We start from the raw sequence: 27,670 nt of genomic DNA, 5'->3' as shown, positions 1-27,670 counted from the left end.
GTGTGTGTGTGTGTGTATGTGTGTGTATATATATATATATATATATATGTATATATATATATATCTATCTATATATCTATATATATATATATATATATATATATATATATATATATATATATATATCCAGAAAAAAGAGCGGCACTCCGATAGGTAAAAGCAAGTGAACCCTTTATTCACCCAGGTGGTGCAACGTTTCGGCTCCAAACATGAGTCTTCTTCAAGCAAAGATACAACTCAAATGATGGCAATTATAGGTGAATCAATCTACATACAAGTCATGTGATCACACTCCACCCAGTGGGTGTGTTACAAATTGTGACAATAATATGATGAAAAAAATACAGGGACACGTGGTGACAGTAATGAAAGTGCATATCATAAGGCAAGAGACATGACCATGCATGCCATATACATCACAAACATAGTGCAAAATGTACATCGATCAGATACAAAAAGCTTGATCGGACGATATATCAAATAATTGTGTGTCATGCAGGGGGAGGAGCAGAGAAGTGATATCGCAGACATACCCGATCAGCAGGGAGGCTCATTCAATGCCGCTGTTCGGCGTTGTAAACATCTCATTGTGCAGGCGTAGCGCAGCACCAATCCGGGACCGAGGACGAACGGGGAGCGCTGAGCGTCTTCAGAACAAGCCGGCGCTCATACGTCACCCAGACGTCGTTCTGTTCAGCCTCGATGTATCACTCCTGGCGCATGCCCAGTGAGAAACCTTGCTCAGAGCGCCATCTTGGTGACTGGAAAACTGCCCATAAATCATAACTCAGTGTACCGCATCCAACCTACTGCTAAATCGGGTGTTAGCCACTTGAAGAGGCAGTGAACTCCCCTGGGATCAGGGTGTCCACATACCCAACCCTAGCAAAAACCCACTGCAACCACGGAAACCGCGGTATCTGCAGGGGTATCGCCAAGGGTACCCAGCCGCCATCTTACCCGAGAGGGATCTCCTCTTGTAGGTACATAGATGCCACAGAGTACGGATAACTCATTGTGTTGTGTTAAAATATTACACCATCAGGGCTGTTGTACCAAAAAAGGCCAGTCCCACGGTGCTCGCCATACCAAGCAAAATCGGATGTAAAAAATGCAGTAATGAATATAAACAAAATGCATAATGTATATTAGAATGACCCCCTCCTGTGGTATACTGCGTCCACTCCATCCGGACATTCCATCCCCCTGGGTGTTGAGTGTGGGTGATCTATAAAAGAAAGAAAATAGTATTAAAGCAAGAAAAAATTGAGCTATACAACTCTCTGAGTGTATAGACAACTCGCTGAATAACATCCTGTCTGACATGGGAGGCTAACCAAACCTCACAAGACATCCCCAAAATTGTACTCTACGTTTAAACCATTAGGTTTCAAGCTGTCCAACTTATGGATCCAGCTGAGTTCTCTACGTTTAAGTATCCTGGGCCTGTCACCACCTCGTCTGGGTTGAAGTATGTGATCAAGGATCCAACACCTCAGATCACCTTCCTTGTGTTTGACTTCAGTAAAGTGCTTGGATAACGGTAAATCCAACCGTTTTTTCCGGATACTCAAGCGGTGATTATTAAGGCGGGTCTTTAACTCAGTCGTCGTCTCGCCTACATAGAGCAGATTACACGGGCAAGATAACACATAGATGACGTAACTGGCGTTCCCCTGAGGAAGCCGGATTGTTCTGGCGATACGCGTTGGGCGTTCTCCCACTCTTCCAGGTCCACTGCACCAGCAGGTTTATGTAGGTTTGACTCTCCAATTTAGACCTCATCATGGTCTGTCTGCATTTCTAGTGGTCTCACCTCATTTCATATTTGCTATATGTTTTGTATCGGATTTTTATATGCTGGTTTATAGTGTATATGCCCATTCTGTGGCAACCCAGTGGACCTGCGTGTGTCGGTTTCATATATTATATTGCATACCGCACTTTGTTCTAATTGTATACAACTTTTAATATGTATCTGTTGGTGTGTCCAATAAACTTTATATATATATTTTATATTGACTGATTGTCGGATGTGCATATATGGGGTGGTTCTTGCGACTCTCTCTTGGGTCCGGTGATATTGTTCCATAACTGAACTGGTCTTCAAAAAAGTGGGTTTTGGAAATTTTCTTAAAAATCTTAAAATTTGCTTATAAACTTCTAAGCTTTCCAACTTCCTAAAAAATGATGCCAACATAAAGTAGACATATGGGGAATGTAAAGTCATTATTTTATGAAGTATCACTATCCGTCTTAGGCCTCACGCACACGACCGTTGTTTTATTCTGTGTCCGTTGTTCCTTTTTCCGTGATTTTCTGCGGACCCATTGACTTTCAATGGGTCTGTTGAAAACTCGGCTAATGCACCGTTTGTCATCCGCGTCCGTGATCCGTGGTTCCAGTCCGTCAAAAAAATATAACCTGTCCTATTATTTTCGTGGAAAACGGTTCGCGGACCTATTCAAGTCAATGGGACCGCTAAAAAACACGGCGGCACACAAGATTGTCATCCGCGTCCGTTTTTTTCCCTATCATTTGCATGGCAAACCTGTCTTAGATTTTTTTTTTTACTTTCCTTTATGTCTGGTGATCCTCCAAAAATAAAGGAAGACTCACGGAAACAAAAATGGAAACGGATCACGGAAAAATGGAACCCCATTTTGCGGAACGGAACACAACAACATTCGCGTGCATGAGGCCTTAAAAGCAGAGAAATTCTAATTTTGAAAATAGCTAATTTTTCCAAATTTTCTGCAAATTTTAGATTTTTTTATGCATAAAGGTAAAACGCATCAACTCAAATTCACCACTAACATGAAGTACAATGTGTCACGAGAAAACAATCTCAGAACGGCCTGGATAAGTAAAAGCGTTCGAAAGTTATTACCAGATAAACTGACACATGTCAGATTTGAAAAATGGGGCTCCGACATTTGGTCCAAACTGTCTGTCGCTTGAAGGGGTTAAGGATAACAAAGTCAGTGTTTTGGGGGCGGCCATCACAAAGCCCTGATCTGAATCTTATTGAAAATGTATTGGCAAAGCTGAAAAGGCAGGTGCGAGCAAGGCGACCAACAAACATGGTTCAGTTACATCAGTTTTGTCAGGAGAAATGGGCCCAGATTCCAACCAACTATTGTGAGAAGCTTGTGGATGGTGTGCGGATTCGCTCTGGTAGTTAGGACTAGCGGATGCAGTATAGAGGCAAAGTACACAGTTCTTGGATCAAACAGCAGTGTTTATTCGCACATTGGTGTATCACAAAACGCAGGTGGCTTGGTGTTTGTTCACACACAAGGAAAGTCCATAAACAATAAAAGTCACCTTTTCTCCTGGGTGTTAATTCACACCCTGTTAGCAGTTCATAGGCGGCCTGTTCGCCTTTAGAGGGGCCTGAGTCCTCCAGCCCGGCTCAAACCTAAAATCGCAGCACAGCCCCCAGTTCACAGCACACAGACTCCTGAGCTCCACTGTCAGAGGGAGGTAAGTCCACCACACCTGGCAGTGCTGGCTGGTTTTTATGCCTGGCAAAACCCGGCCTGGAACATGGGGAGTAGTCACCCACCCAGCACTTTGACTACTTCCAGTAAGAGCCGTCCCGGATCAGCTATGACAGCCATGCTAAATCTCACTGTGTCAATTAGCAATAGCTGCTGCTGACACATAAAATACCGGCTTTTACTTCACCGAGGCCAGGAACCTCGGTGACACATACCTTCCATCCACGATGATTCCAGGTACCAAATATTAATGAAATGCATGTAAACTTTTGACTTTGCAAAAAGTAATAAAAATACGTTAAGACATTCTCTTTCTCATTATTCTGGCATTTGGCAAATAATAATAATTCTGGTAATCCTAATTGACCAAAAACAGGAAAGGTTTATTCTGATTTCATGTCAGCTATTAAGAAACGTGCATCTGTGTCTTTTTATATAGTGTATGTGAACTTCTGGTTTCAACTGTATGTGTGTGTGTGTGTATATATATATATATATTACATTACTCTGTGTGTTTGTATGTGTGTGTATATATATATATATATATATATATATATAAGCACTCATTAGTACTCAGCCCATTCGAATTGGGGGGGGGGGGAGTGCGTCTTATGGGGCTGAAAATACAGTATATACTACAGAGGACAATATATATATATATATATATATATATATATATATATGTTCAAAGCATGTGGACGGCACGGCATATCAGATAGAGGTTGGGTGCCAGCAGCTGTTGGAGCAATCCAATCTCCAAAAAATGCAAAAAAAGGTACTCCGCGGCACTCTAAGAAGTAAAATATATGTGACTTTTATTCACCAATGCAACGTTTCGATTCACACACTGGAACCTTTCTCAAGCAGTGATACAGACAGTGGGTGTGGAAGTAGATAAATAGGGTGATCAATATAAATTGTAATTAACATGATTAAACTTAAAAATCAAAAGTTACTGATATCAGTGCAATATTATAAATGTGAAATACATGGTATTAACAATTTTATAAATAATCAAGTCATTCATTGCCGTGTTACACAAAAATTCATGTAGTAAAAATATTCAATACATATATAAATATCATAGATGATGGATGCATGCGCAGTTAGATAGCAAGAGTTTGCCTGCGCTCTACGGCATCCCCTATGGGAAGTCACGTGTGCGTTCCAAGAATGCGCTGCACGGAGAGCTGAAGCGGTAGGCGCATAGCGCGCAAGCGCAGTAGTACACAGCCCACGCCGAGATCCTTATGTGAACCAAGGTATCCATTTAGGTCATCTTTTGTATATTATTAGTTTTTAATTATGTTTTTACTATCACCTGTGCACTAATCATGGAATTGTCAGCTCACCTGATCATGTATGATATTTATATATGTATTGAATATTTTTACCACATGAATTTTTGTGTAACACGGCAATGAATGATTTGATTGTTTATAAAATTAATACCATGTATTTCACAGTTATAATATTGCACTGATATCAGTAACTTTAGATTTTTAAGTTTAATCATGTTAATTACAATTTATATTGATCACCCTATTTATCTACTTCCACACCCACTGTCTGTATCACTGCTTGAGAAAGGTTCCAGTGTGTGAATCGAAACGTTGCATTGGTGAATAAAAGTCACATATATTTTACTTCTTGGAGTGCCGTGGATTATATATAAACGCTTGAGGAAGGCTCTTGTGAGCCGAAACGTCGCAAGTTTGTCATATTATGGGTGATTAAAATCCTTCACATCACCACTATTTCGGAGTGCAGTCCTACTTTTTTAGTCTCTCTCTCTATATAAAATGTGTAATCTCTACATACAGATATATACAGCCATTACCACTAGAGGGATAAATACAGCTGTATGCGGGAGCTCCTAATGGTGGCTGTATATAGCTATGCATTAAGCTCCTGAACTCCCTCTAGTGGTGACTGTATATATCTGTATGTAGTAATCTCCTGAGCGCCCTCTAGTGGTAGCTGTATATATCTGTATGCAGTAATCTCCTGAGTGCCCTCTAGTGGTGGCTGTATATATCTGTATGCAGTAATCTCCTGAGCTCCCTCTAGTGGTGGCTGTATATATCGGTATGCAGTAATCTCCTGAGTGCCCTCTAGTGGTGGCTGTATATATCTGTATGCAGTAATCTCCTGAGTGCCCTCTAACAATGGCTGTATATATCTGTATGTAGTAATCTCCTGAGCTCCCTCTAGTGGTGGCTGTATATATCTGTATTCAGTAATCTCCTAAACTCCCTCTAGTGGTAGCTGTATATATCTGTATACAGTAATCTCCTGAGCTCCCTCTAGTGGTGGCTGTATATATCTGTATGTAGTAATCTCCTGAGCTCCCTCTAGTGGTGGCTGTATATATCTGTATGTAGTAATCTCCTGAGCTCCCTCTAGTGGTGGATGTATATATCTGTATGCAGTAATCTCCTGAGCTCCCTCTAGTGGTGGCTGTATATATCTGTATGTAGTAATCTCCTGAGCTCCCTCTAGTGGTGACTGTATATATCTGTATGTAGTAATCTCCTGAGCGCCCTCTAGTGGTAGCTGTATATACCTGTATGCATTAAGCTCCTGAACTCCCTCTAGTGGTGACTGTATATATCTGTATGCAGTAATCTCCTGAGCTCCCCCTAATGGTGGCTGTATATATCTGTATGTAGTAATCTCCTGAGCTCCCTCTAGTGGTGGCTGTATATATCTGTATGCCGTAAGCTCAGGAGCTCCCCCTAATGGTGTCTGTATATATCGGTAAGCAGTAATCTCCTGAGTGCCCTCTAGTGGTGGCTGTATATATCTGTATGTAGTAATCCCCTGAGTGCCCTCTAACAATGGCTGTATATATCTGTGTGCAGTAATCTCCTGAGTGCCCTCTAGTGGTGGCTGTATATATCTGTATGTAGTAATCTCCTGAGCTCCCTCTAGTGGTAGCTGTATATATCTGTATGCAGTAATCTCCTGAGTGCCCTCTAGTGGTGGCTGTATATATCTGTATGTAGTAATCTCCTGAGCTCCCTCTAGTGGTAGCTGTATATATCTGTATGCAGTAATCTCCTGAGCTCCCTCTAGTGGTGGCTGTATATATCGGTATGCAGTAATCTCCTGAGTGCCCTCTAGTGGTGGCTGTATATATCTGTATGTAGTAATCTCCTGAGTGCCCTCTAACAATGGCTGTATATATTGGTATGCAGTAATCTCCTGAGCTCCCTCTAGTGGTAGCTGTATATATCTGTATGCAGTAATCTCCTGAGCTCCCTCTAGTGGTGGCTGTATATATCGGTATGCAGTAATCTCCTGAGTGCCCTCTAGTGGTGGCTGTATATATCTGTATGTAGTAATCTCCTGAGTGCCCTCTAACAATGGCTGTATATATTGGTATGCAGTAATCTCCTGAGTGCCCTCTAGTGGTGGCTGTATATATCTGTATGTAGTAATCTCCTGAGCTCCCTCTAGTGGTGGCTGTATATATCTGTATTCAGTAATCTCCTAAGCTCCCTCTAGTGGTAGCTGTATATATCTGTATACAGTAATCTCCTGAGCTCCCTCTAGTGGTGGCTGTATATATCTGTATGTAGTAATCTCCTGAGCTCCCTCTAGTGGTGGCTGTATATATCTGTATGTAGTAATCTCCTGAGCTCCCTCTAGTGGTGGATGTATATATCTGTATGCAGTAATCTCCTGAGCTCCCTCTAGTGGTGGCTGTATATATCTGTATGTAGTAATCTCCTGAGCTCCCTCTAGTGGTGGATGTATATATCTGTATGTAGTAATCTCCTGAGCTCCCTCTAGTGGTGGCTGTATATATCTGTATGCAGTAATCTCCTGAGCTCCCTCTAGTGGTGGCTGTATATATCTGTATGTAGTAATCTCCTGAGCTCCCTCTAGTGGTAGCTGTATATATCTGTATGCAGTAATCTCCTGAGCTCCCTCTAGTGGTGGATGTATATATCTGTATGTAGTAATCTCCTGAGCTCCCTCTAGTGGTGGCTGTATATATCTGTATGTAGTAATCTCCTGAGCTCCCTCTAGTGGTGGATGTATATATCTGTATGTAGTAATCTCCTGAGCTCCCTCTAGTGGTGGCTGTATATATCTGTATGCAGTAATCTCCTGAGCTCCCTCTAGAGGTGGCTATATATATATCTGTATGTAGTAATCTCCTGAGCTCCCTCTAGTGGTAGCTGTATATATCTGTATGCAGTAATCTCCTGAGCTCCCTCTAGTGGTGGCTGTATATATCTGTATGTAGTAATCTCCTGAGCTCCCTCTAGTGGTGGCTGTATATAGCTGTATGTAGTAATCTCCTGAGCTCCCTCTAGTGGTAGCTGTATATATCTGTATGCAGTAATCTCCTGAGCTCCCTCTAGTGGTGGCTGTATATATCTGTATGTCATAAGCTACTGAGCTCCCTCTAGTGGTGGCTGTATGTATGTATGTATGTATGTATGTATGTTTAAGGAGCTCTGTATCTGAACATGGAGCCTTATAGAAGATCTTTGAAAGTATAAAACAAAGGTAAAAAAAATTCAGTTGTCAAACAGCAGAATACATGATGTGGAGGGTATCGTTTAACATGTACTTAGTGCTGCATTAGGTGGCTAGAATTCATGACCAATCAGTGTAATATTTATTGCCTGGCACCTGTACAGTTATCGCCCTTCTCAGGAACTAAATCACAACAGGAGACATATTAGCAGAGCCCTGGCTGCTCTCTGTTGTGTTACCATGTTCCTTGGATTACTCATTTGGGCTGTCTGCAGTTACGTTAACAATTATGTTGTCTGTTCTTCTCCCAGATAACTCCTCCATACAGGAAGATGAAGACCTAGACATGGAGTCTGTAAACTGGCCTGGCACAGTCAATGGTCACCCGGAGACATGCACAAGAACTCAGTTTCCCAGCTGGGTAACCTTTGAAGATGAAATTATTGCACTCACTCCTAAAGACTCTCCCCAGAAATCAACAGAGAGTCCACAATCCCCCTCTACCCCTGACCAGAACTTTAGTAGTGTCAAAACCTTAAAAAAAAGGGAGCGACCAAAGAGCTCATTGGTCGACCTTTCCAGGACTCAAAGACTTGACTTTTCCACATTGCACAGGCAGCTCTCATTAAACTCCACGCCTAACAAGGCTCCCAATCCATTCCTTGATGAGGCCTTAAAGGATGTCCAGCCTTCCCCAATTAATCCATTCAGCTCCTTTTTTCAGGAGCAGGAAAAGCGCTCTCAACATTCTTCAGTATCTAGTGGCCCAGGCTCGAGTCAAAGAAATTCTATCTCTATTCTTGCTGAAGAACTTGACACAGAACAGTTTGAAGACTACCGGAAGAAGGTCTTACAAGCAGATGTGGTCGAACAACTCAAGCAGATTCACATAGATGACCCAGATTCCCCTGGGAGCCCTTCTCTGCCAGATGACCCCTTCAAATTTGATGAGCCTATCGGTCCCTGTTTAACATTTACCAAGCCTCAACCAAAAGAAGGATGGTCAATGCTGTTACGAATTCCAGAGAAAAAGAACATTATGTCTTCTAGACATTGGGGTCCCATCTATGTGAAGGTCACAGAAGCAGGATTCCTACAGCTCTTCTATGAGAAGGGTTTGGAAAAAACATTTAGAGAATTTAAACTGGAGGTCAACCATGAGATCTCAGATCCTAAGCTCCAAAACTATGATGAGAGTGGAAGAATTCACACCATCCGTATCGACCGGGTGATATACAGGGAGAGACGAAAATACCAGCCGATGCCGCTTGTCACTCACACAGGGGAGAGGGAGCAGGTGATAAAGCTGGGGACAGTTGACTATTCAGACTTCATCAGCTTTATCTCAACTGTCCAAGATGTTTTGTTTCACCTCCCAGCCACTGTGGACCTCAGCACCATGCACCAGAATTACATTGAAGAGGAGATCACTGTAGATGTCAGAGATGAGTTCAGAGGAATTGTGGCCAAGGAGGAAAACCAGCTTCTACAGCATTCTGTGGTCACGAATGTCCATATTCTCAGTTTTATCTCAGGGATGGCGGACTGCAGGATAGGACTCAACGATGTCCTCATCAAAGGCAATGAAGTTGTCTCCAGACATGATATTATGCCAACCACAACCACCAAGTGGGTGAGACTACATGACTGCCAATTCCATTCATCAGTAGATGAAGAGGCGTTCCAGGTCACCAGAACCATCCTGTTCACCCCACTCGATGCCTGCAGGTTTGAATTAATGAGGTTCCGGACTGTATTTTCCGAAAAGACTTTGCCCTTTACTCTCAGGACTGTGGCCTGTGTCCGTGGAGCAGAGGTCGAGCTGCAGAGCTGGGTGGTCATGTCTACTGGCTTCTCCTCTAACAGAGACAGTCTATCCCAGGTTCCCTGTGAAAATGTCACTATTCGACACCCAGTGCCACAGGAGTGGGTGAACTATTTCCGAAGAGACAGCGTACTTGGGGAGAGGTCTTTGAAGGCCAAAGTCAACAAGGAGGCCAGTTTTGGTTCCCCCATCTTCTCTGGTTCAGAGCCAGCCATGAGAGTTACACTGGGAACTGCGAAATATGAGCATGCCTATAGTGCCATCGTATGGAGGATCAGCAGACTTCCTGATAAGAACTCAGGTGAGAAGACCTGTCCATTACATCCTGACAGTATCTCTTAGAAGCTCACCAAATTCTTGAACCTTAGTCAGCCCTTAGTTTGCATTCCTCTATGGCCAGTGTAGGGTCCAGTCCGGGGGCTGGAGCTAAACTGCTTTCAGGAGTTAGTGCCTCTCAGAAGACAGTGAATCCCGGGTGTTGGTAACTTTTGAGAGTTAAACAAAACCAGCTGCTCACCTTATACTGGTGTATGGATGTGTGGGGTTCTCAGACTTGCTGATTGCCTAATATCAGACCTAAAGAGAATAAAATCTGTATTTATCAGTTGGCACTCACGTGCTGGCACAAATATATACTGTATATAGTGCCTTAAAAAATTATTCACACCCCATGACCTTTACTATATTTTTTCATGTTACACCCACAAGTCTGTATGTATGGATTTTATGGGGATTTTATGTGATAGACCAACACAAAGTAGCAAATATGTGTGAAATGAAAAGAAAATGATACATGGGTTTCAAAAATGTGTGTGTGTGTGTGTGTGTGTGTGTATATGTATATATATATATATATATATATATATATATATATATATATATATATATACAGTGCTGCCCATAGTTATTCATACCCCGGGCAAATTTTGATTTAAAGGGATTCTGTCATGAGATTTGAGCCCTATAAGCTAAACACATGGCCAGGTCCGTACTAATAACATAAATCCTAAACTGCCCTTATTAAACCTGCTTGTGGCTCTTTTAGCCCAAAAAACTGGTTTTTATAAGCTGTCACTCACCTACCTAAGGTGTCCAAGGGGTTTTACATTGACCCAGGGTGCCCGCCCGCACCCCTCGCCGTCTGGTGCCCAGTGCCGCCTTCCTCACCTCAGCCCCGCCTCCGCAATCCTCCCGTCCCTCTGCTAGATCCGGCGCCTGCGCACTAGGCTCAGCCTGATGCGCCGCGGACTCCTGGCAGCGGCTTCGTTGAGTGAAGTGCGCATGCGCATCTGGGTTAACGTAAAACCCCTTGGACACCTTAGGTAGGTGAGTGACAGCTTATAAAAACCAGTTTTTTGGGCTAAAAGAGCCACAAGCAGGTTTAATAAGGGCAGTTTAGGATTCATGTTATTAGTACGGACCTGGCCATGTGTTTAGCTTATAGGGCTCAAATCTCATGACAGAATCCCTTTAAAGTTACTTTTATTCAACCAGCAAGTAATTTTTTGACGGGAAATGACATCGGTGTCTCCCAAAAGATAATAAGACGATGTACAAGAGACATTATTGTGGGAAAAAAACATTTCTCAGCTTTTATTTACATTTGAGCAAAAAGTGTCCAGTCCAAAACTATTCATCCCCTTCTCAATAATCAATAGAAAAGCCGTTATTGGCTGTTACAGCGATCAGACGCTTCCTATAATCGCAGACCAGCTTTTTGCAGGTCTCCACAGGTATTTTTGCCCATTCATCTTCAGCAATGAGCTCCACATCTTTCCGGTCGGAGGGTCTTCTTGCCATCACCCTGATCTTTAGCTCCCTCCACAGATTCTCCATTGGATTCCAGTCTGGACTCCGGCTGGGCCGCTCCATAACGTTAATGTTGTTGTCTGCTAACCTGTTCTTCACCACTTTTGCTGTGTGTTTTGGGTCATTGTCACGCTGAAATGTCCACTGGGGCCCAAGGCCACGTTTCTCTGCAGACGGCCTGATGTGGTCGGTGAGAAGCCTCATGTGTTGCTCTTTTTTCATGGTGCCGTTTACTGTGATCAGGTTCCCTGGTCCATTGGCTGAAAAACACCCCCAAAGCATTAGGTTCCCACCACCATGTCTGACAGTGCGGATGGTGTTCTTTGGGTTGAAGGCTTCACCTTTTTTACGCCAAATGAGGGAAACATCATTGTGACCAAACAATTCGATTTTTGTTTCATCTGACCATAACACAGAAGACCAGAAGTCTTCTTCTTCTTTGTCCAGATGAGCTTTTGCAAAGGCCAAGCGAGCTTTTGTGTGCCTTATCTGGAGAAGTGGCGTCCTCCTTGGTCTGCAGTGTGCAGAGTCCGCTGGATTGTCCGCCTTATCTGGAGAAGTGGCGTCCTCCTTGGTCTGCAGTGTGCAGAGTCCGCTGGATTGTCCGCCTTATCTGGAGAAGTGGCGTCCTCCTTGGTCTGCAGAGTCCGCTGGATTGTCTGCCTTATCTGGAGAAGTGGCGTCCTCCTTGGTCTGCAGTGTGCAGTGTCCGTTGGATTGTCCACCTTATCTGGAGAAGTGGCGTCCTCCTTGGTCTGCAGTGTGCAGAGTCCGCTGGATTGTCCGCCTTATCTGGAGAAGTGGCGTCCTCCTTGGTCTGCAGTGTGCAGAGTCCGCTGGATTGTCCGCCTTATCTGGAGAAGTGGCGTCCTCCTTGGTCTGCAGTGTGCAGAGTCCGTTGGATTGTTCGCCTTATCTGGAGAAGTGGCGTCCTCCTTGGTCTGCAGTGTGCAGTGTCCGTTGGATTGTCTGCCTTATCTGGAGAAGTGGTGTCCTCCTTGGTCTGCAGTGTGCAGTGTCCGCTGGATTGTCTGTCTTATCTGGAGAAGTGGCGTCCTCCTTGGTCTGCAGTGTCCGCTGGATTGTCTGCCTTATCTGGAGAAGTGGCGTCCTCCTTGGTCTGCAGTGTGCAGAGTCCGCTGGATTGTCCGCCTTATCTGGAGAAGTGGCGTCCTCCTTGGTCTGCAGTGTGCAGAGTCCGCTGGATTGTCTGCCTTATCTGGAGAAGTGGCGTCCTCCTTGGTCTGCAGAGTCCGCTGGATTGTCTGTCTTATCTGGAGAAGTGGCGTCCTCCTTGGTCTGCAGTGTGCAGTGTCCGCTGGATTGTCCGCCTTATCTGGAGAAGTGGCGTCCTCCTTGGTCTGCAGTGTGCAGTGTCCGTTGGATTGTCTGCCTTATCTGGAGAAGTGGCGTCCTCCTTGGTCTGCAGAGTCCGCTGGATTGTCTGTCTTATCTGGAGAAGTGGCGTCCTCCTTGGTCTGAAGTGTGCAGTGTCCGTTGGATTGTCTGCCCTGAGACATGGCCACCAGCAGAGCCCAGATTCACCAGGATGGCCTTGGTGGTGATCCTTGGATTCTAACTATCCTCCTGGCAGCACAGGGGTCACTTTTGGCTTCCGACCACGTCCTCTGAGATTTTCCACAGTGCGTTTTTGCTCAAATGTAAATAAAAGCTGAGATGTTTTTTTTCCCCACAATAATGCCTCTTGTCCATCGTCTTATTATCTTTTGGGAGACACTGATGTCATTTCACTTCAAAAAATTACTTGCCGGTTGAATAAAAGTAACTTTAAGTCAAAATTTGCCAGGGGTATGAATAATTATGGGCAGCACTGTATATGTACATACCTAATTTATTTGAAATTTATTACATAAAACTAAATAAAATATTTAAAAATCAGCACATATGAAGTAATACTATAAAATAAATAAATGAAATCAGACAAAAATAAAAAATAAATACCATGTATTATAGCCTCTATCTGGCAATCCTCCGATATAAAGGACATGTGTACACACATATAACGCTGCGGTTAAATAGTGTTAAAATAATACCCGAGTGATCAAAAATAGTCATTAAAAAATGATAATTGAATAGGAGCGTAAGGATCCAAAATGGTGGTAAAAGTTGTATATGGGTGTATGAGGATTGTATATGGGTGTATGAGGATCGTATATGGGTGTATGAGGATCGTATATGGGTGTATGAGGATCGTATATATGGGTGTATGAGGATCGTATATATGGTTGTAGGAGGATTGTATATATGGGTGTAGGAGGATCGTATATATGGGTGTATGGGGATCGTATATATGGCTGTATGAGGATCGTATATATGGGTGTAGGAGGATCGTATATATGGTTGTAGGAGGATCGTATATATGGGTGTAGATAGGTCATCAGTATAACAATCTTGTACTCGCGCCCTTTATATGAGGATTGCCAGATGGAGTCTATGACATACGGCAATTATTTATTTTGTACTATTTTAGTTTCAAGTAACTAATTAGAATTTCGGATAAATTTTGTATATTCTGAAAAAAATATATATATATTGAGATCAGGAGTGACTGGTATTTATTACGACCTCCCTTGAGCTAAACAGGAGCCGACATGGTTCTTTTCAGCTGTGAGTCCCAGTAACGTCTCAGGAGGTTTCTTCTCTCCTAGGATGGGGTCACCCCCACTGCTTCTACTGCCACCTCGAGTTGGGCTCAGACAGGGAAGTGCCCCCAATTTTCGGCAAGTATGTGGAGGTGGAATTTTCTATGCCTGCGGCATCTGCCTCCAAGACAGCGGTGCGCTCCATCTCAGTAGAAGAGAGGACAGAACTCAAGAAGTGGGTGAACTACTCCGCCCATTATTACTACAAGGTGAGAGTATGGCGGAGTATAGTGTATGAATGGAGACATGTACATCGGGTTATTGTGCCCATCCGCGGCGTCTGCTGTGGGATCTCATAGGTTTATCCTTCTCTTTCTTTGGTCAGGTGGAAATTGAGCAGAAGACGACTCTGAACCCCGACGTGGAGGACGAGACTGTAGAGAATCCTGCTGAATGTGCTGCCCAATAAATGCCCAGGGACCTGGAGCACATCAATTACTGCAGCCATACTGATGGCAGAAGACTGGCACAGACACCAGTACCCACAGGAGACGATGAGGAACTGAGGTGGCAGATTCCTGGACATTGACACCAAAGGGACTTTGGTAACATTAGAAGTTGTGACTGCACTAGAGAAGGAACCAGTAGAAGACATCTGTAGAGGACCAAGGAGCAGAGCCGACGTGGAGATCTGTGGGGGCAGAGGATCGCACAGTCTGGGGTCGCCTTCCCCTACTGTGATGAGACTGGACTCCACCTCGGGGAAGAGCGAAACCCCCTCCGAATGTTCATTAAATGGACCAAGAGCGGCTGTTCTCTTGTGTTTAATCCTAGGTGTCCACGGAACAATCCAAGACCGGTGAATACGGGGTACGGGTGAATACGGGGGACGGGTGAATACGGGAGACGGGTGAATACGGGGGACGGGTGAATACGGGGGACGGGTGAATACGGGGGACGGGTGAATACGGGGGACGGGTGAATACGGGGGACGGGTGAATACGGGGGACGGGTGAATACGGGGGACGGGTGAATACGGGGGACGGGTGAATATTGGAGATGGGTGAATACGGGGGATGGGTGGATATGGGAGACGGGTGAATGCAGAGGACGGGTGACATATCAGGAGAGTTGATTTTCAGGATAGTCGGCTGTTGCCAGGATTGTGGGCAGTTTTGTGGGCACTGTGCCTATAATCTTGATGGATAATGGGGCAGATTTCCTAGTCCCATAGATGGCGGTGGTCCAGACCTGCGCTATATTTCTCTCAGGGGCCCCGGCTGATGCTGCATTTGGTGCAGACACGTCTTACTCTGAGACAGGATTTTACATCAGAGTTTAGGTGAAATATGGGGCATTATGGGCCACACCAGTGGCTTTTGTGCCCGGCGCTCACCACTGTCTGAAAAGGTGCAGCGAGCAGAGGGTCCGCCATTTTTCCCTTCATTTGCTGCTGTACATTTCACTCTGGTGCACGGACTGCCGGAGCAGGCGCCCACGCCTCGTCACAAGTTAGTCACATCCTCCGGCAGCACAGGGGATTCCAAATATCCCCATACTTCAGTCACATCCAGAGCTGCATTAACATTTCATCTGTTATCTTATACTCTAGTTATAGCTAAATCTGCAGTAACAAATCTGCTACTTTTCAGGAACAATATGGTTTATCTGAACAGCCAACTGTGCAATGCAGTGCACAGCAAACAAACAGAATAGTGACTGCAGCTCTGGGTGTGACTGGTGTGTAAGATGATGTCACTGACGCTCAGAACAGTGGTGTGAATGGCTGCTCTGACACTGCAGATGTCACGGAAGGTGTACAGGAAACAAGACAATTCAAAAGAATCTATGACTCACTGGATCCAAAACTAAGGAACAAAAGGGATAGCCCTGCATGAGACCTGGTACTCTCCCTGACTGCTCAGCCTATGCGAACACCCCAAAGGTGGATAATCGCATATCGCCGTACCTCGACTATATAATACCTGAACACCCTACAATAGTGAGGGGACACGACCATCGGCTCCCTACACTAGACACGGAGGGAGTCAGGGTCATCTGGGATCCAGAAAACAGAAAATCACAAATGAATGTACAGCACTTATCTTGTGGAAGACTGGGAAATAGGAACAGCATGCACACACACTCCAGGAAGTTGTATAAGCCGCACACTAATGCATTATGGGGAGGAATTTAAAGGGATGCAATCAGTCCAACTACATGACAGCTGAGAGAGACTAACAAGATGAGGAACTGAAAACCAAAACAAAGAAAACTCAAGGAGGAGGTTCTGAAAGGCTTCTGTCAGAGCTTCTCAGCTGTCTGGTTGTGACAGGGGACGAGTCTTCTGATGTCGGCCTCTTCTGCCCGGTCTGCTGCTACACATGAACCTGCACTGACACTGTGGGGGCATCTCCACCCTGCCCCCGATCACAGGCCGGCCGGGCACACTTTCATCGGTGGCAGAAAATGGGCCCCACAATGCAGCTGCCCTAGGGTGTCAGGGACCCATCACTATACAGATGGTCAGAAGCAGTCTGCCCCTGGTGGTCACCACTGGACATTACACAGCTGGAGCAATCACCATAATCAATGAGAGGCAATCTGACTGATAACAGGAAGAGTTATCATTGGGACAGAGAAAGGCTCATATATATCTCCTTGGTTTTCTTCCATATGAGAGAAGTGCATACAAAGGGTTAATTAGTTTTATTGCATACACACAATATATCACTCCCATCATCCCTATGCACATGGACTGAAGTCACAACAGACCCCCAAAAACTCCCAGCCGCCATCCTGTGGTCAGATCCATGTACAGCAGGCACTGTAGATGTATTCCTGCTCTCTGCCGCCATCCTGTGGTCAGATCAGTATATAACAGGCACTGTAGATGTCTTCTTGCTCTCTGCTGCCATCCTGTGGTCAGATCAGTATATAGCGGGCACTGTAGATGTCTCCCTGCTCTCTGCCGCCATCCTGTGGTCAAATCAGTATAAAGCAGGCACTGTAGATGTCATCCTGCTCTCTTCCGCCATCCTGTGGTCACATCCATGTACAGCAGTAGATGTCATCCTGCTCTCTGCCGCCATCCTGTGGTCAGATCCATGTACAGCGGGCACTGTAGCTGTCATCCGACTCTCTGCCGCCATCCTGTGGTCAGATCAGTATATAGCAGGCACTGTAGATGTCTTCCTGCTCTCTGCCGCCATCCTGTGGTCAGATCAGTATATAGCAGGCACTGTAGATGTCTTCCTGCTCTCTGCCGCCATCCTGTGGTCAGATCCATGTACAGCAGGCACTGTAGATGTCTTCCTGCTCTCTGCCGCCATCCTGTGGTCAGATTAGTATATAGCAGGCACTGTAGATGTCTTCCTGCTCTCTGCCGCCATCCTGTGGTCACATCCATTTACAGCGGGCACTGTAGATGTCATCCTGCTCTCTGCCGCCATCCTGTGGTCACATCCATGTACAGCAGGCACTGTAGATGTCATCCTGTGGTCAGATCAGTATATAGCAGGCACTGTAGACGTCATCCTGCTCTCTGCCGCCATCCTGTGGTCAGATCAGTATATAGCAGGCACTGTAGATGTCTTCCTGCTCTCTGCCGCCATCCTGTGGTCACATCCATGTACAGCAGGCACTGTAGATGTCATCCTGTGGTCAGATCAGTATATAGCAGGCACTGTAGACGTCATCCTGCTCTCTGCCGCCATCCTGTGGTCACATCCATGTACAGCAGGCACTGTAGATGTCATCCTGCTCTCTGCCGCCATCCTGTGGTCACATCCATGTACAGCAGGCACTGTAGATGTCATCCTGCTCTCTGCCGCCATCCTGTGGTCACATCCATGTACAGCAGGCACTGTAGATGTCTTCCTGCTCTCTGCCGCCATCCTGTGGTCAGATCAGTATGTAGCGGGCACTGTAGATGTCATCCTGCTCTCTGCCGCCATCCTGTGGTCAAATCAGTATATAGCAGGCACTGTAGATATTATCCTGCTCTCTGCCGCCATCCTGTGGTCACATCCATGTACAGCAGGCACTGTAGATGTCATCCTGCTCTCTGCCGCCACCCTGTGGTCAAATCAGTATATAGCAGGCACTGTAGATGTCTTCCTGCTCTCTGCCGCCATCATACGGTCAGATCAGTATATAGCAGGCACTGTAGATGTCTTCCTGCTCTCTGCCGCCATCCTGTGGTCACATCCATGTACAGCAGGCACTGTAGATGTCTTCCTGCTCTCTGCCGCCACCCTGTGGTCAAATCAGTATATAGCAGGCACTGTAGATATTATCCTGCTCTCTACCGCCATCCTGTGGTCAAATCAGTATATAGCAGGCACTGTAGATATTATCCTGCTCTCTGCCGCCATCCTGTGGTCACATCCATGTACAGCAGGCACTGTAGATGTCATCCTGCTCTCTGCCGCCATCCTGTGGTCACATCCATGTACAGCAGGCACTGTAGATGTCTTCCTGCTCTCTGCCGCCATCCTGTGGTCAGATCAGTATGTAGCGGGCACTGTAGATGTCATCCTGCTCTCTGCCGCCATCCTGTGGTCAAATTAGTATATAGCAGGCACTGTAGATATTATCCTGCTCTCTGCCGCCATCCTGTGGTCAAATCAGTATATAGCAGGCACTGTAGATATTATCCTGCTCTCTGCCGCCATCCTGTGGTCACATCCATGTACAGCAGGCACTGTAGACGTCATCCTGCTCTCTGCCGCCACCCTGTGGTCAAATCAGTATATAGCAGGCACTGTAGATGTCATCCTGCTCTCTGCCGCCATCCTGTGGTCAGATCCATGTACAGCAGGCACTGACACGTCACCCTGCTCTCTGCCGCCATCCTGTGGCTGAGTTTGATACTGCAGGGACTCTTAGGAGGACTGTTCTGTGAATCTTCTGGCAGAGCTGATCCATTCCTTCCTTTTATTTCCTCTAATTACTTCTAATTGCCGCCCCCCTCCGTACTAAAGTAAAGACCAGGGGTCACATATATGCTGAGCAGGCCCCCCCCGTGCACTGCGGATCAGGGGGTGACTTCACACATTGACGTTACACAACCTGCCGCTGAAAAACCACAAGTCCCAGCACGTCCGCTCTGCTAGCGCCGCGCTCCTCACCGCCCTGTGCGCCCGCACTCCCGGTCTGGCACCTCATGGGTTAAGGATGCAGCGTCCCCCATCAGGCCTGAAAACTACGACTCCCAGCAGCCTCCGGCGGCCCCCCTCCCCCATTCCACCCCCTTCCGTGACGCGCTCTTCTCGCGAGATTTTCCGCCCCCGTGACCTGGTAGCTGCGTCTGGGCGCTCGGTGTCCGTATATAAAGGAGAAGCAGCGGACGAGACAGGAGGCAGCACCGGGGCAGGCGAGGCTCACTGCGGGACATGGCCACCGCGGCCAACGCCAACCCCGTGGTAAGAGCCCGGAGCCCCCATATGGCTGCGGGTCACCGGGTCCTCCGCCTGGACACCCCGTTTCGGGTGTCGCCTCACAGCCCGGTGTTGAGGTGTCAAAGCGAATATTCGGGGTCCTCTCTGTGGTGGGGCTCCTAGGTGGTCCCTCTCTGGAGATGTGGGGAGATTCGTCTATTAGGAAGGCACACAGGGGCCCCACATGTGATGGGGCCCCTGAGTCTGGGGCATTGTTTGTGTTAATCAGTCATTGGGATTTATGTTCAAATAGACATGTTTTACCCAACATGGGGGCCCCCAATTCAGCAGGCTCACAGTAGTGGGGCCCCCCGGTTCAGCAGGTTCCTGTCCGATGGTGGGGCCCCCCGGTTCACAGTGTTGGAGCCCTTGGTTCAGCAGGCTCACGGCAGTGGGGCCCCCCGGTTCAGCAGGCTCACGGCAGTGGGGCCCCCCGGTTCAGCAGGCTCACGGCAGTGGGGCCCCCCAGTTCAGCAGGCTCACGGCAGTGGGGCCCCCCGGTTCAGCAGGTTCACGGTAGTGGGGCCCCCCGGTTCAGCAGGTTCACGGTAGTGGGGTCCCCTGGTTCACGGTAGTGGGGTCCCCTGGTTCAGCAGGTTCACGGTAGTTGGAGCCCCTGGTTCAGCAGGTTCACGGTAGTGGGGGGCCCCCTGGTTCAGCAGGTTCACGGTAGTGGGGGGCCCCCTGGTTCAGCAGGTTCACGGTAGTGGGGGGCCCCCTGGTTCAGCAGGTTCACGGTGTTGGAGCCCCTGGTTCAGCAGGTTCACGGTAGTGGGGCCCCCCGGTTGAGCAGGTTCACGGTGTTGGGCCCCCCGGTTGAGCAGGTTCACGGTAGTGGGGCCCCCCGGTTGAGCAGGTTCACGGTGTTGGGCCCCCCGGTTGAGCAGGTTCACGGTAGTGGGGGCCCCCCGGTTGAGCAGGTTCACGGTGTTGGAGCCCTTGGTTGAGCAGGTTCACAGTAGTGGGTTTCCCGGTTGATTCAGCAGGTTCCCAATGGTGGGGGGCCACCCCGGTTCAGCAGGTTCCCAATGAAAGGTGGGGGCCTAACTTCTGACAACCCGCTGAACCAGCCCCCCCCCCCCAGGACCAAGAACAGGCTGAACCAGGATCTCCACCATTGGGAACCTGCTAAACCTGGGGGGGCCCCCCGCTTTAGCAGGTTCCCAATGGTGGAGATCCTGGTTCAGTAGCCTGGGGCCCCAGGTTCAGCCTGTTCTTGGTCTTGGGGGGGCTGGTTCAGCGGATTGTCAGAAGTTGGGGCCCCACCTTTCATTAGGGTATACTGTTCATTGACTCCCCAGATATGGGGCCCACAGCTCTGCAGAGTAAGGGACCCCTGTAGCCCTCTTTCTGGGGTGTGAGGGGTTAATCGTCTGGCCCTGGACTCTCTATGGGGTTGTTTTTCCTTAGATGTCTGGTAGGAAGCTGGGTTGTCACTTTCTAGTTGTGTCCCCCTCTGTCATTGGGGGTGGGGTACAGTTGCACCCCCGGTCTCCCCGTGTGGTGTGATGAGCAGTACATTATATACGCGCTGTTACATTGTGTCCCGTGGCACGGTCGTCCTGTTACACTGTGTCTCTCCTCCCTCGGCTGCCTCTATATACACTGAGCTGAGTGGGGGAGGGGGATGAGTCCTGCTGACGTCACTGCCCCTCCCCCGTATATATAAAGTGTGTTCAGTCCCCGGAGTGCAGAGCCCTGCGTGCAGCAGTTATAGCGCTTAACCTGCGGAGATCATCGTCCTGGGGAAGGGATTAGGTGCCGCCATGTCCCTCTACTGTATACATTAGAATATTAGAAGGGCCCGGTGGCCCCCAAACCTTTTATTAGTTATGCCATTTTATAACATTCATTATCTGTTCCTGATCTTAAGCCTGGCTGCTGCAGAACCTCTTAATGAGATCAGGGGTTTGTGACTTGCAGTTGACCTTTGGCCTCTGTTTCGGTTGTGATCTGTGCAGATTTTGCCCCTGCGGGTCTCTGCTCCCCGGCACCAGATTTCAGCATGTCTGGGTGTCTAGGATCCCCCTCAGAGTGAAACTAGATGGTGCAGCGTGTGGCAAAGCCTTGCCCGCCGCAGCCAGCGCTTGTACCATTTTGTGGTAAATTGTGTGGGTGCGGTTTGGCCTTGTGGCAACCTCTGCAATGTTTCCACTATCTGCATAAGACATTGATTAGAAGGGGGGGGGGCTCCAGTTCTTGCGGACCTCTGGGCACCAGACATTTGTGGCTCCCTTTGTTACAGTTGTATCTAGTCCAGAAACGAACCTGCGCTCCAGACTGATACATTGTGACAACAATCCCGAGAGCAGCGTTAAATTTCTGATGTGAGGGTGTCATGGCGGCCGGCGCTGTGTGCGGTAATTTAATGGGATGTTTTGTCTTGTGTTGCAGCCTAAGCTGTACCGTTCGGTCATCGAGGACGTCATCAATGATGTGCGGGAGCTGTTTCTGGACGAGGGTGTAGATGAGCAAGTTCTGGTGGAGCTGAAGACGGTGAGTGTCCTAACCCACGGCCTGTGCTGCCCCCCACGTCGCTGCTCTGACCGCTCCCCTCTCTTCTAGCTGTGGGAGAACAAACTGATGCAATCCAAGGCGGTGGACGGCTTCCACTCCGAGGAGCAGCAGCTTCTACTCCAGTCCCAGCAGCAGCACCAGCAGCATCACCATGTGCAGGCGCACCCACAGCAGCCGCCAACCTCCACTCACCAGGCGCAGACACAGCAAGTCCTCATCCCGACCACACACCAAGGTCGGCACTGTGGATGGGGGAGGGTCTTCAGTAAAAAAAAAAGGGGCAACCAATGTGACTGCTGCCATAGCTCTGACCCAACCTTCCAAGGCTCCTGACAGTCTCCTGTTTACTGCCCCCCCCCCCCCCCCCCCTTGACCCCCGGTTTATCATTTCCGCTGTGACGAGACTTCTTTATCTGATTTCAGCTTCACAGCAGCAAGTTCTGATCCCAAGCAACGATTCCAAGCTGATCCAGCACATGGCCCCGCAAGGAATGGTACGCTCCAGCATCCTCTGATGGGGGGAGGTTGGTGGTCTTTGTGCTTGGTAATCCGGTAAATCCTACAATTCATCTCTTACAGAGTGCAGCAGCCACAGCGGCTACTTTGGCCCTGCCTGCCGGGGTCACCCCAGTACAGCAGCTCATCACTAACTCTGGTAGGTAGTGCGCGGTCAGAGGGCGAGTGTCCGGGGTCTGTATGCATTTAGTGTTTTGTGGGGGGAGTGTTACTACTCATCCATGGAGCAGTTTTTGCTCCTCAGGACTCAAAATCTACAAACCCTGGAACCACTGCTGCTCCAAAGAATGAGGGTCTTGCCCTCTCCTAATAATGGGAACACGTCTTAACTAGTGGAGCCCCCTCATGTAGGTAAATTAGGAACTGGGTAAGAGAGGAGCCCCTTTTTAGACGTGTGGCTGTGGTGGGACGCTATGGTTATTTTCTGCTGCTCATCAGCGTCAGGGCAATGGGTGGGTGTTGGCGACTATTTGCCCTCCTGCACACCAGTGCTGCGTCTAGCTAGCCCCTGAGGTGTGCAGTAGCGGTCATGTTTCTGATCCACTCTGTTCTAATCCTCCTCACAGGACAGCTCCTGCAGGTGGTCAGAACCGCCAGTGGTGCCCAGTATATTATCCAGCAGCAGCAGCCCATGGTCCTTCAGCAGCAAGTCATCCCCCAGATGCAGCCTGGCGGGGTGCAGGCTCCCGTTATCCAGCAGGTAAGGGGCTTTCCTGGTGCCAGTGACACCTGATCTCGTGTGAGATGGCTTAGTGACCATTCCGCCTCTTGCAGGTTTTGGCACCTCTGCCGGGTGGCCTGTCGCAGCAGACGGGTGTCATCATACAGCCTCAGCAGATCCTCTTCACAGGAAACAAGACCCAGGTCATCCCAACCACCGTCGCTGCCCCTCATCCCCAAGTGCCGGGGCAGCTGTCTGTGGCAAATGCCCAACAGCCCCAGCAGGGGCAGCAGCAGGCGCCTCTCGTCCTGCAGGTTGATGGTGCTGGAGACACCTCTTCTGAGGAGGATGAAGAGGAGGATGAAGATTATGATGACGAAGAGGAGGAGGACAAGGAGAAGGATGGAGAAGATGGCCAAGTAGAAGAGGTAATCAGAGTTCTGCCTCCTGTGGTGTGGCTGTCAGTGTATGTTGGGAGTTGTAGTGGCAGAACACATGCTCTCCTTCTTGGAGTCAGATCTGGTAACTTCTCCCGCAGGAGCCGTTGAACAGCGAGGACGACGTGAGCGACGAGGAGGGGCAGGAGTTGTTTGACACGGAAAATGTTGTCGTGTGCCAGTATGATAAGGTGAGCTGCCTTCATGGTGCCAATGGCAACATCTAACCCCCAAGTCTGTCTAAATCCTAATGTGTAGTTACTAAATGGTACCACTAGATGGCAGATGTCCCATGAGACACACAGGAGGAAGCCTCGTGCAGAGATGGTCAGCTTTAGGCTCCATTCACACATCCGCAATTCCTTTCCGTATTTTACAGAACGGAATTGCGGACCCATACATTTCTATGGGGCTGCCTGACGTGCGGCCTGACCCGGAATTGCGGACCCGCACTTCCGAGTCCGCAATTCCGATCCTGAAAAAAATAGAACATGTCCTATTCTTGTCCGCAATAGCGGACAAGAATAGGCATATTCTCTTAGTGCCGACAAAATGCGGAACGCACATTGCCGCTGTCCGTGTTTTGCGGATCCGCTAAACACACACGGATGTGTGAATGGACCCTTACCCTGCAGCCTCCTGGCGCGATCATTTTTTTTCCCTCTGTCGGAGCAGGATTTTGTGGACTCCCTGACCTGCATGATGCAAATGAAGGAGTCAGAATTGCACACCATACTGTCAGTGAGTCGTTACAGGTGGGAAATTATAATGGCCTGCCTCCTCGGATATTATAGAGGTATGGTCTGGGACTGGTGGCCAAGACTGACGTTTAGCAGTGTTTTTTGGGAGTGTGGTGTCCATATACTGTAGACGGTGTAGCGCATCCTTTGCCCACCACATTCTAATATCCACAATTTTATTATTTATTTATTTTTCCACATTTCAGATCCACAGGAGTAAAAACAAGTGGAAGTTTCATCTCAAAGATGGAATCATGAACCTGAATGGTCGTGACTTTGTCTTCTCCAAAGCCATTGGTGACGCTGAGTGGTGAGACCCTCCCCCAGCCCCGCCCATGTTTTTTTTTAGGGGGGTGAGTGACTGAGAAAGTAACAAAAAACAAAAAAATGGTAAAAATTTTTTTTTAAAACCACCTGAAGGATGGGAACGGCCCCTCCCATGGCACCAATGACAAGAGACTAATGCTGCATCTCCCCGTTGGACTGGATGTCACATGACTGATCACATGGCAGCGGAGTGGCCACGGACCACCGTTTGCAGCCCTTGTTCTATTCCAATCCGTATTATACAAGTTTGTTCCTCTGGAAAGTTTTAACTGCTAAAGATTGTACCAAGTGTTTTTATCTTTTTTTAGGTGGGGGGGACATTGACCTCTGCCCTCTTAGGTACCTGCTGCTGACCCCTGCTTTTACTTCTGCCAGGTGTTAACCTCTTTCCTGTACCCCCCCGTGCCCAATCAGCCATGATGTGATGCCCAATTTTAGGGTTCACCTCCAATCCCCCGCTTGGTTCTGATGACTATCTGGCTTCGTTCACATTTTATCATTGCCTGTGGAGCTAAACAATGTCTACCTGGTGATGCCACTGGCTGCCCCTTCCTGTGCCCCTATAAACGTGGACTCTGATGGGATGATCTGCTCCAGGATCCTGTAGGTCACTGCATAACTCGTCCCGTGCTGGCTGCCTTTCTCCTGTAATGCACTACCACCCTCAGTCGAGGTGCCGGCAGCGAGGACTGGGGGGAGGGGCGGCTACTTATTTGTTCTGCCTTGTCTAGTGCCTAAAATCACACAAACAAGATGCTGACTTCAGTTACAAGTGGAGCCCCCTCCTGGCTGCTGGATGGTCTGCAGCCTCCTCCACTGGCTTCTGTGTTTTTTGTATGGGAGATCTTGGCTGTTCTTGCTGCCTTACACCTGGAGAAGGGGCGGAGCTCTTGTACATGGCCACGCCCTCCAGGATAAGGAGACCGCGCAGAACGACACTTGATAGATGTGGCGTCCGACGTCTGTGGGCTGCTCTGAGGGGGGGCTCAGAATCTATTATTATTTTTTAAATCTAGGGGGCCAGGGGTTTTGGGCTCCTGTCACCCGCTGTTGTACATACAGTTCTGTGAGAGGAGAAGCTATTTATTATGTCTGTCAGATGCTGTACGATGGCCGCGAGAGGTTGCGTCTTTTTTGTCTTACTGGATTTTATTGCTGCGCTTCAGACTCTTCATTAGAAAACTAATTCTTTTACGTTTTAATATTTTACCTTTGCAAATTCGTTTAATTAAAAGTTATTTTAAAAACTTCACCCTGTTTTCTGTGTGATCTGCGAGGAAGGGGGGGGGGGGACGCCGAGGAGATCAGTCCATTGGTGGTCCCACATCATGGCAGGCAGGAGATGATGTGGGCCGTGCTCCTGGTACTTCTGCTGAATTCCACAACTGAGTGTGGCCCCAGGTGTTGTAATGTGGCCCCAAGTGTAACCAAGCAATATGGGTGCCCATCCCATGTGGGCGGCTCAGAAGCCTTTGGTTTTCTCTGCGGTCTTGGCCCCTGTCCGTACTCCGTTCTAGTGATGTTTTCCTGCTGGTCCCAGTCGTGTGACTATTATGGCTCCTATATTCTGCCCCATTAATGGGATGTATTCGTGCTGTTGACTGAGCCTTAGATTGTGGTCATGTCGCCAGCTGCGCGGCTTCCGCTACCACATGGATCAGGCATTGGTGACCACAGGTTTGGTTCTGGGTCCTGTTATGTCAGTGACTTGGGTAGGTACAAGGCGCCTGTAGGTCGGCTGCACGGTAAGTGATTTAGCTTTACTGGATAAATGATCCAGTCGATGGAGACTGCAGAAGAGAGGGATTTAGGGCTCTAATTTCTATGGTCAGGCAGTAGAGAAAGTGACCCCCAATGTATAGCGCTCTAGTGACCCCACAGCTGGAGCGCTGCACCCCTTCTGGAGCCCTCGCCTCTAAAAATTGATAGAACCGGACCAAAGCCACAAAAATGGGTGGAAGGTGTTGGCAAGAAAGGGCTTGAACTTGAGGCTGCACACCTTCCATAGTGAAGGGCCTTCAGGATAAAAGGAGTGACCAGCCCCTCTAATCTGTATAGACTGCAGACAAGAAGGGAAAGGCGGATAAGATGGAAGCTTTTCTATATATTAAAGGGCGTTCCGGAGAGGAAGTGACTAATAGCCCCCACAGTCGGTGGGGGAGGAGGTCGGAGGGCAGGGGAGATGGTGGTGGTTGTTACCTGTGGGCAGGGGAGAGGGTGGTGGTTGTTACCTCTGGTGAGTGGGCAGGGGAGAGGGTGGTGGTTGTTACCTCCGGTCAGTGGGCAGGGGAGAGGGTGGGTGGTTGTTACCTCTGGTGAGTGGGCAGGGATAGGGTGGTGGTTGTTACCTCGGGTACAGATGTTTCTGGACGCCCTTCACCCCAGCAATAATCTGTAGGTGGGACGTCGATCTTGTCACAGAGTGTTTGCCTTTCTTGGGTGGGAATCTCCCCTTGTGTCCCACCAAACACCCGACAGCTTAATTGACAGAAAAATGCGGGCAGCGGGCCGAGGAGGGGACGTGCAAATGTTTTCGCCGCTGAACCTGAGTAAATGATGGGGGGTGATAAGACATCCTCCCCCATATTCTGTTCATGATGGGGTGATGAGAACCCCCCTCTATCCTGATTCCCCTGGGAATTTGCCATTGACTATAGAACCCATTCAGGCTGCCAACGCTGCGCCTGTTTCGCCTGCTGATTCCTCCTCCTCATCAAGTGGAGGAGAGCGGAACTTCATAATATCTGATTCCTTTAAGCTGAGGCCAGATGAGACACCACAGGACCTCGGGCCTCGC

General features: G+C 48.2%; 3 protein-coding genes across 3 annotated transcripts in view; all 3 read left to right on the top strand.

Annotated features, from left to right (window-relative positions):
• Positions 1-15,043, top strand: part of STON2 (stonin 2) — a 74,403-nt gene extending 59,360 nt beyond the window's left edge. Inside the window, exons 5-7 of the mRNA XM_040412251.1 lie at positions 8,309-10,123; positions 14,301-14,503; positions 14,620-15,043. Of these exons, the coding sequence (XP_040268185.1) occupies positions 8,309-10,123; positions 14,301-14,503; positions 14,620-14,703 (2,102 nt within the window). The 3' untranslated portion in view covers positions 14,704-15,043. The remainder of the gene's footprint in view (positions 1-8,308; positions 10,124-14,300; positions 14,504-14,619) is intronic.
• Positions 15,044-15,293: 250 nt separating this feature from the next.
• On the top strand, positions 15,294-19,472 carry LOC120982317. The gene is made up of 3 exons (XM_040412375.1): positions 15,294-15,297; positions 17,164-17,512; positions 17,795-19,472. Exons 1-3 carry the CDS (start codon positions 15,294-15,296, stop codon positions 18,804-18,806), a joined length of 1,365 nt encoding a protein of 454 aa, XP_040268309.1. The 3' UTR covers positions 18,807-19,472.
• Positions 19,473-19,503: 31 nt separating this feature from the next.
• On the top strand, positions 19,504-25,792 carry GTF2A1 (general transcription factor IIA subunit 1). The gene is made up of 9 exons (XM_040412252.1): positions 19,504-19,660; positions 22,070-22,171; positions 22,241-22,427; positions 22,616-22,686; positions 22,772-22,847; positions 23,275-23,408; positions 23,483-23,797; positions 23,908-23,997; positions 24,753-25,792. Exons 1-9 carry the CDS (start codon positions 19,631-19,633, stop codon positions 24,858-24,860), a joined length of 1,113 nt encoding a protein of 370 aa, XP_040268186.1. The 5' UTR covers positions 19,504-19,630; the 3' UTR covers positions 24,861-25,792.
• Positions 25,793-27,670: the final 1,878 nt, after the last annotated feature.

The sequence above is a fragment of the Bufo bufo genome, chromosome 11, assembly GCF_905171765.1.
Source record: "Bufo bufo chromosome 11, aBufBuf1.1, whole genome shotgun sequence".
NCBI lineage: Eukaryota > Metazoa > Chordata > Amphibia > Anura > Bufonidae > Bufo > Bufo bufo.
The sequence above is the reverse complement of the archived record's forward strand: the minus strand, read 5'-3'. Positions and strand labels throughout refer to the sequence as shown.

Excerpts from the sequence above, each read along its gene's own strand:
- GTF2A1 (XM_040412252.1), top strand. The coding sequence starts at position 19,631 with ATGGCCACCGCGGCCAACGCCAACCCCGTG. Across the intron at positions 19,661-22,069 it reads CGGCCAACGCCAACCCCGTG|CCTAAGCTGTACCGTTCGGT; the intron begins GTAAGAGCCCGG and ends CTTGTGTTGCAG. Across the intron at positions 23,409-23,482 it reads AGGCTCCCGTTATCCAGCAG|GTTTTGGCACCTCTGCCGGG; the intron begins GTAAGGGGCTTT and ends CGCCTCTTGCAG.
- LOC120982317 (XM_040412375.1), top strand. Across the intron at positions 17,513-17,794 it reads CTCTCTGCCGCCATCCTGTG|GTCAGATCAGTATATAGCAG; the intron begins GTCAGATCCATG and ends CGCCATCCTGTG.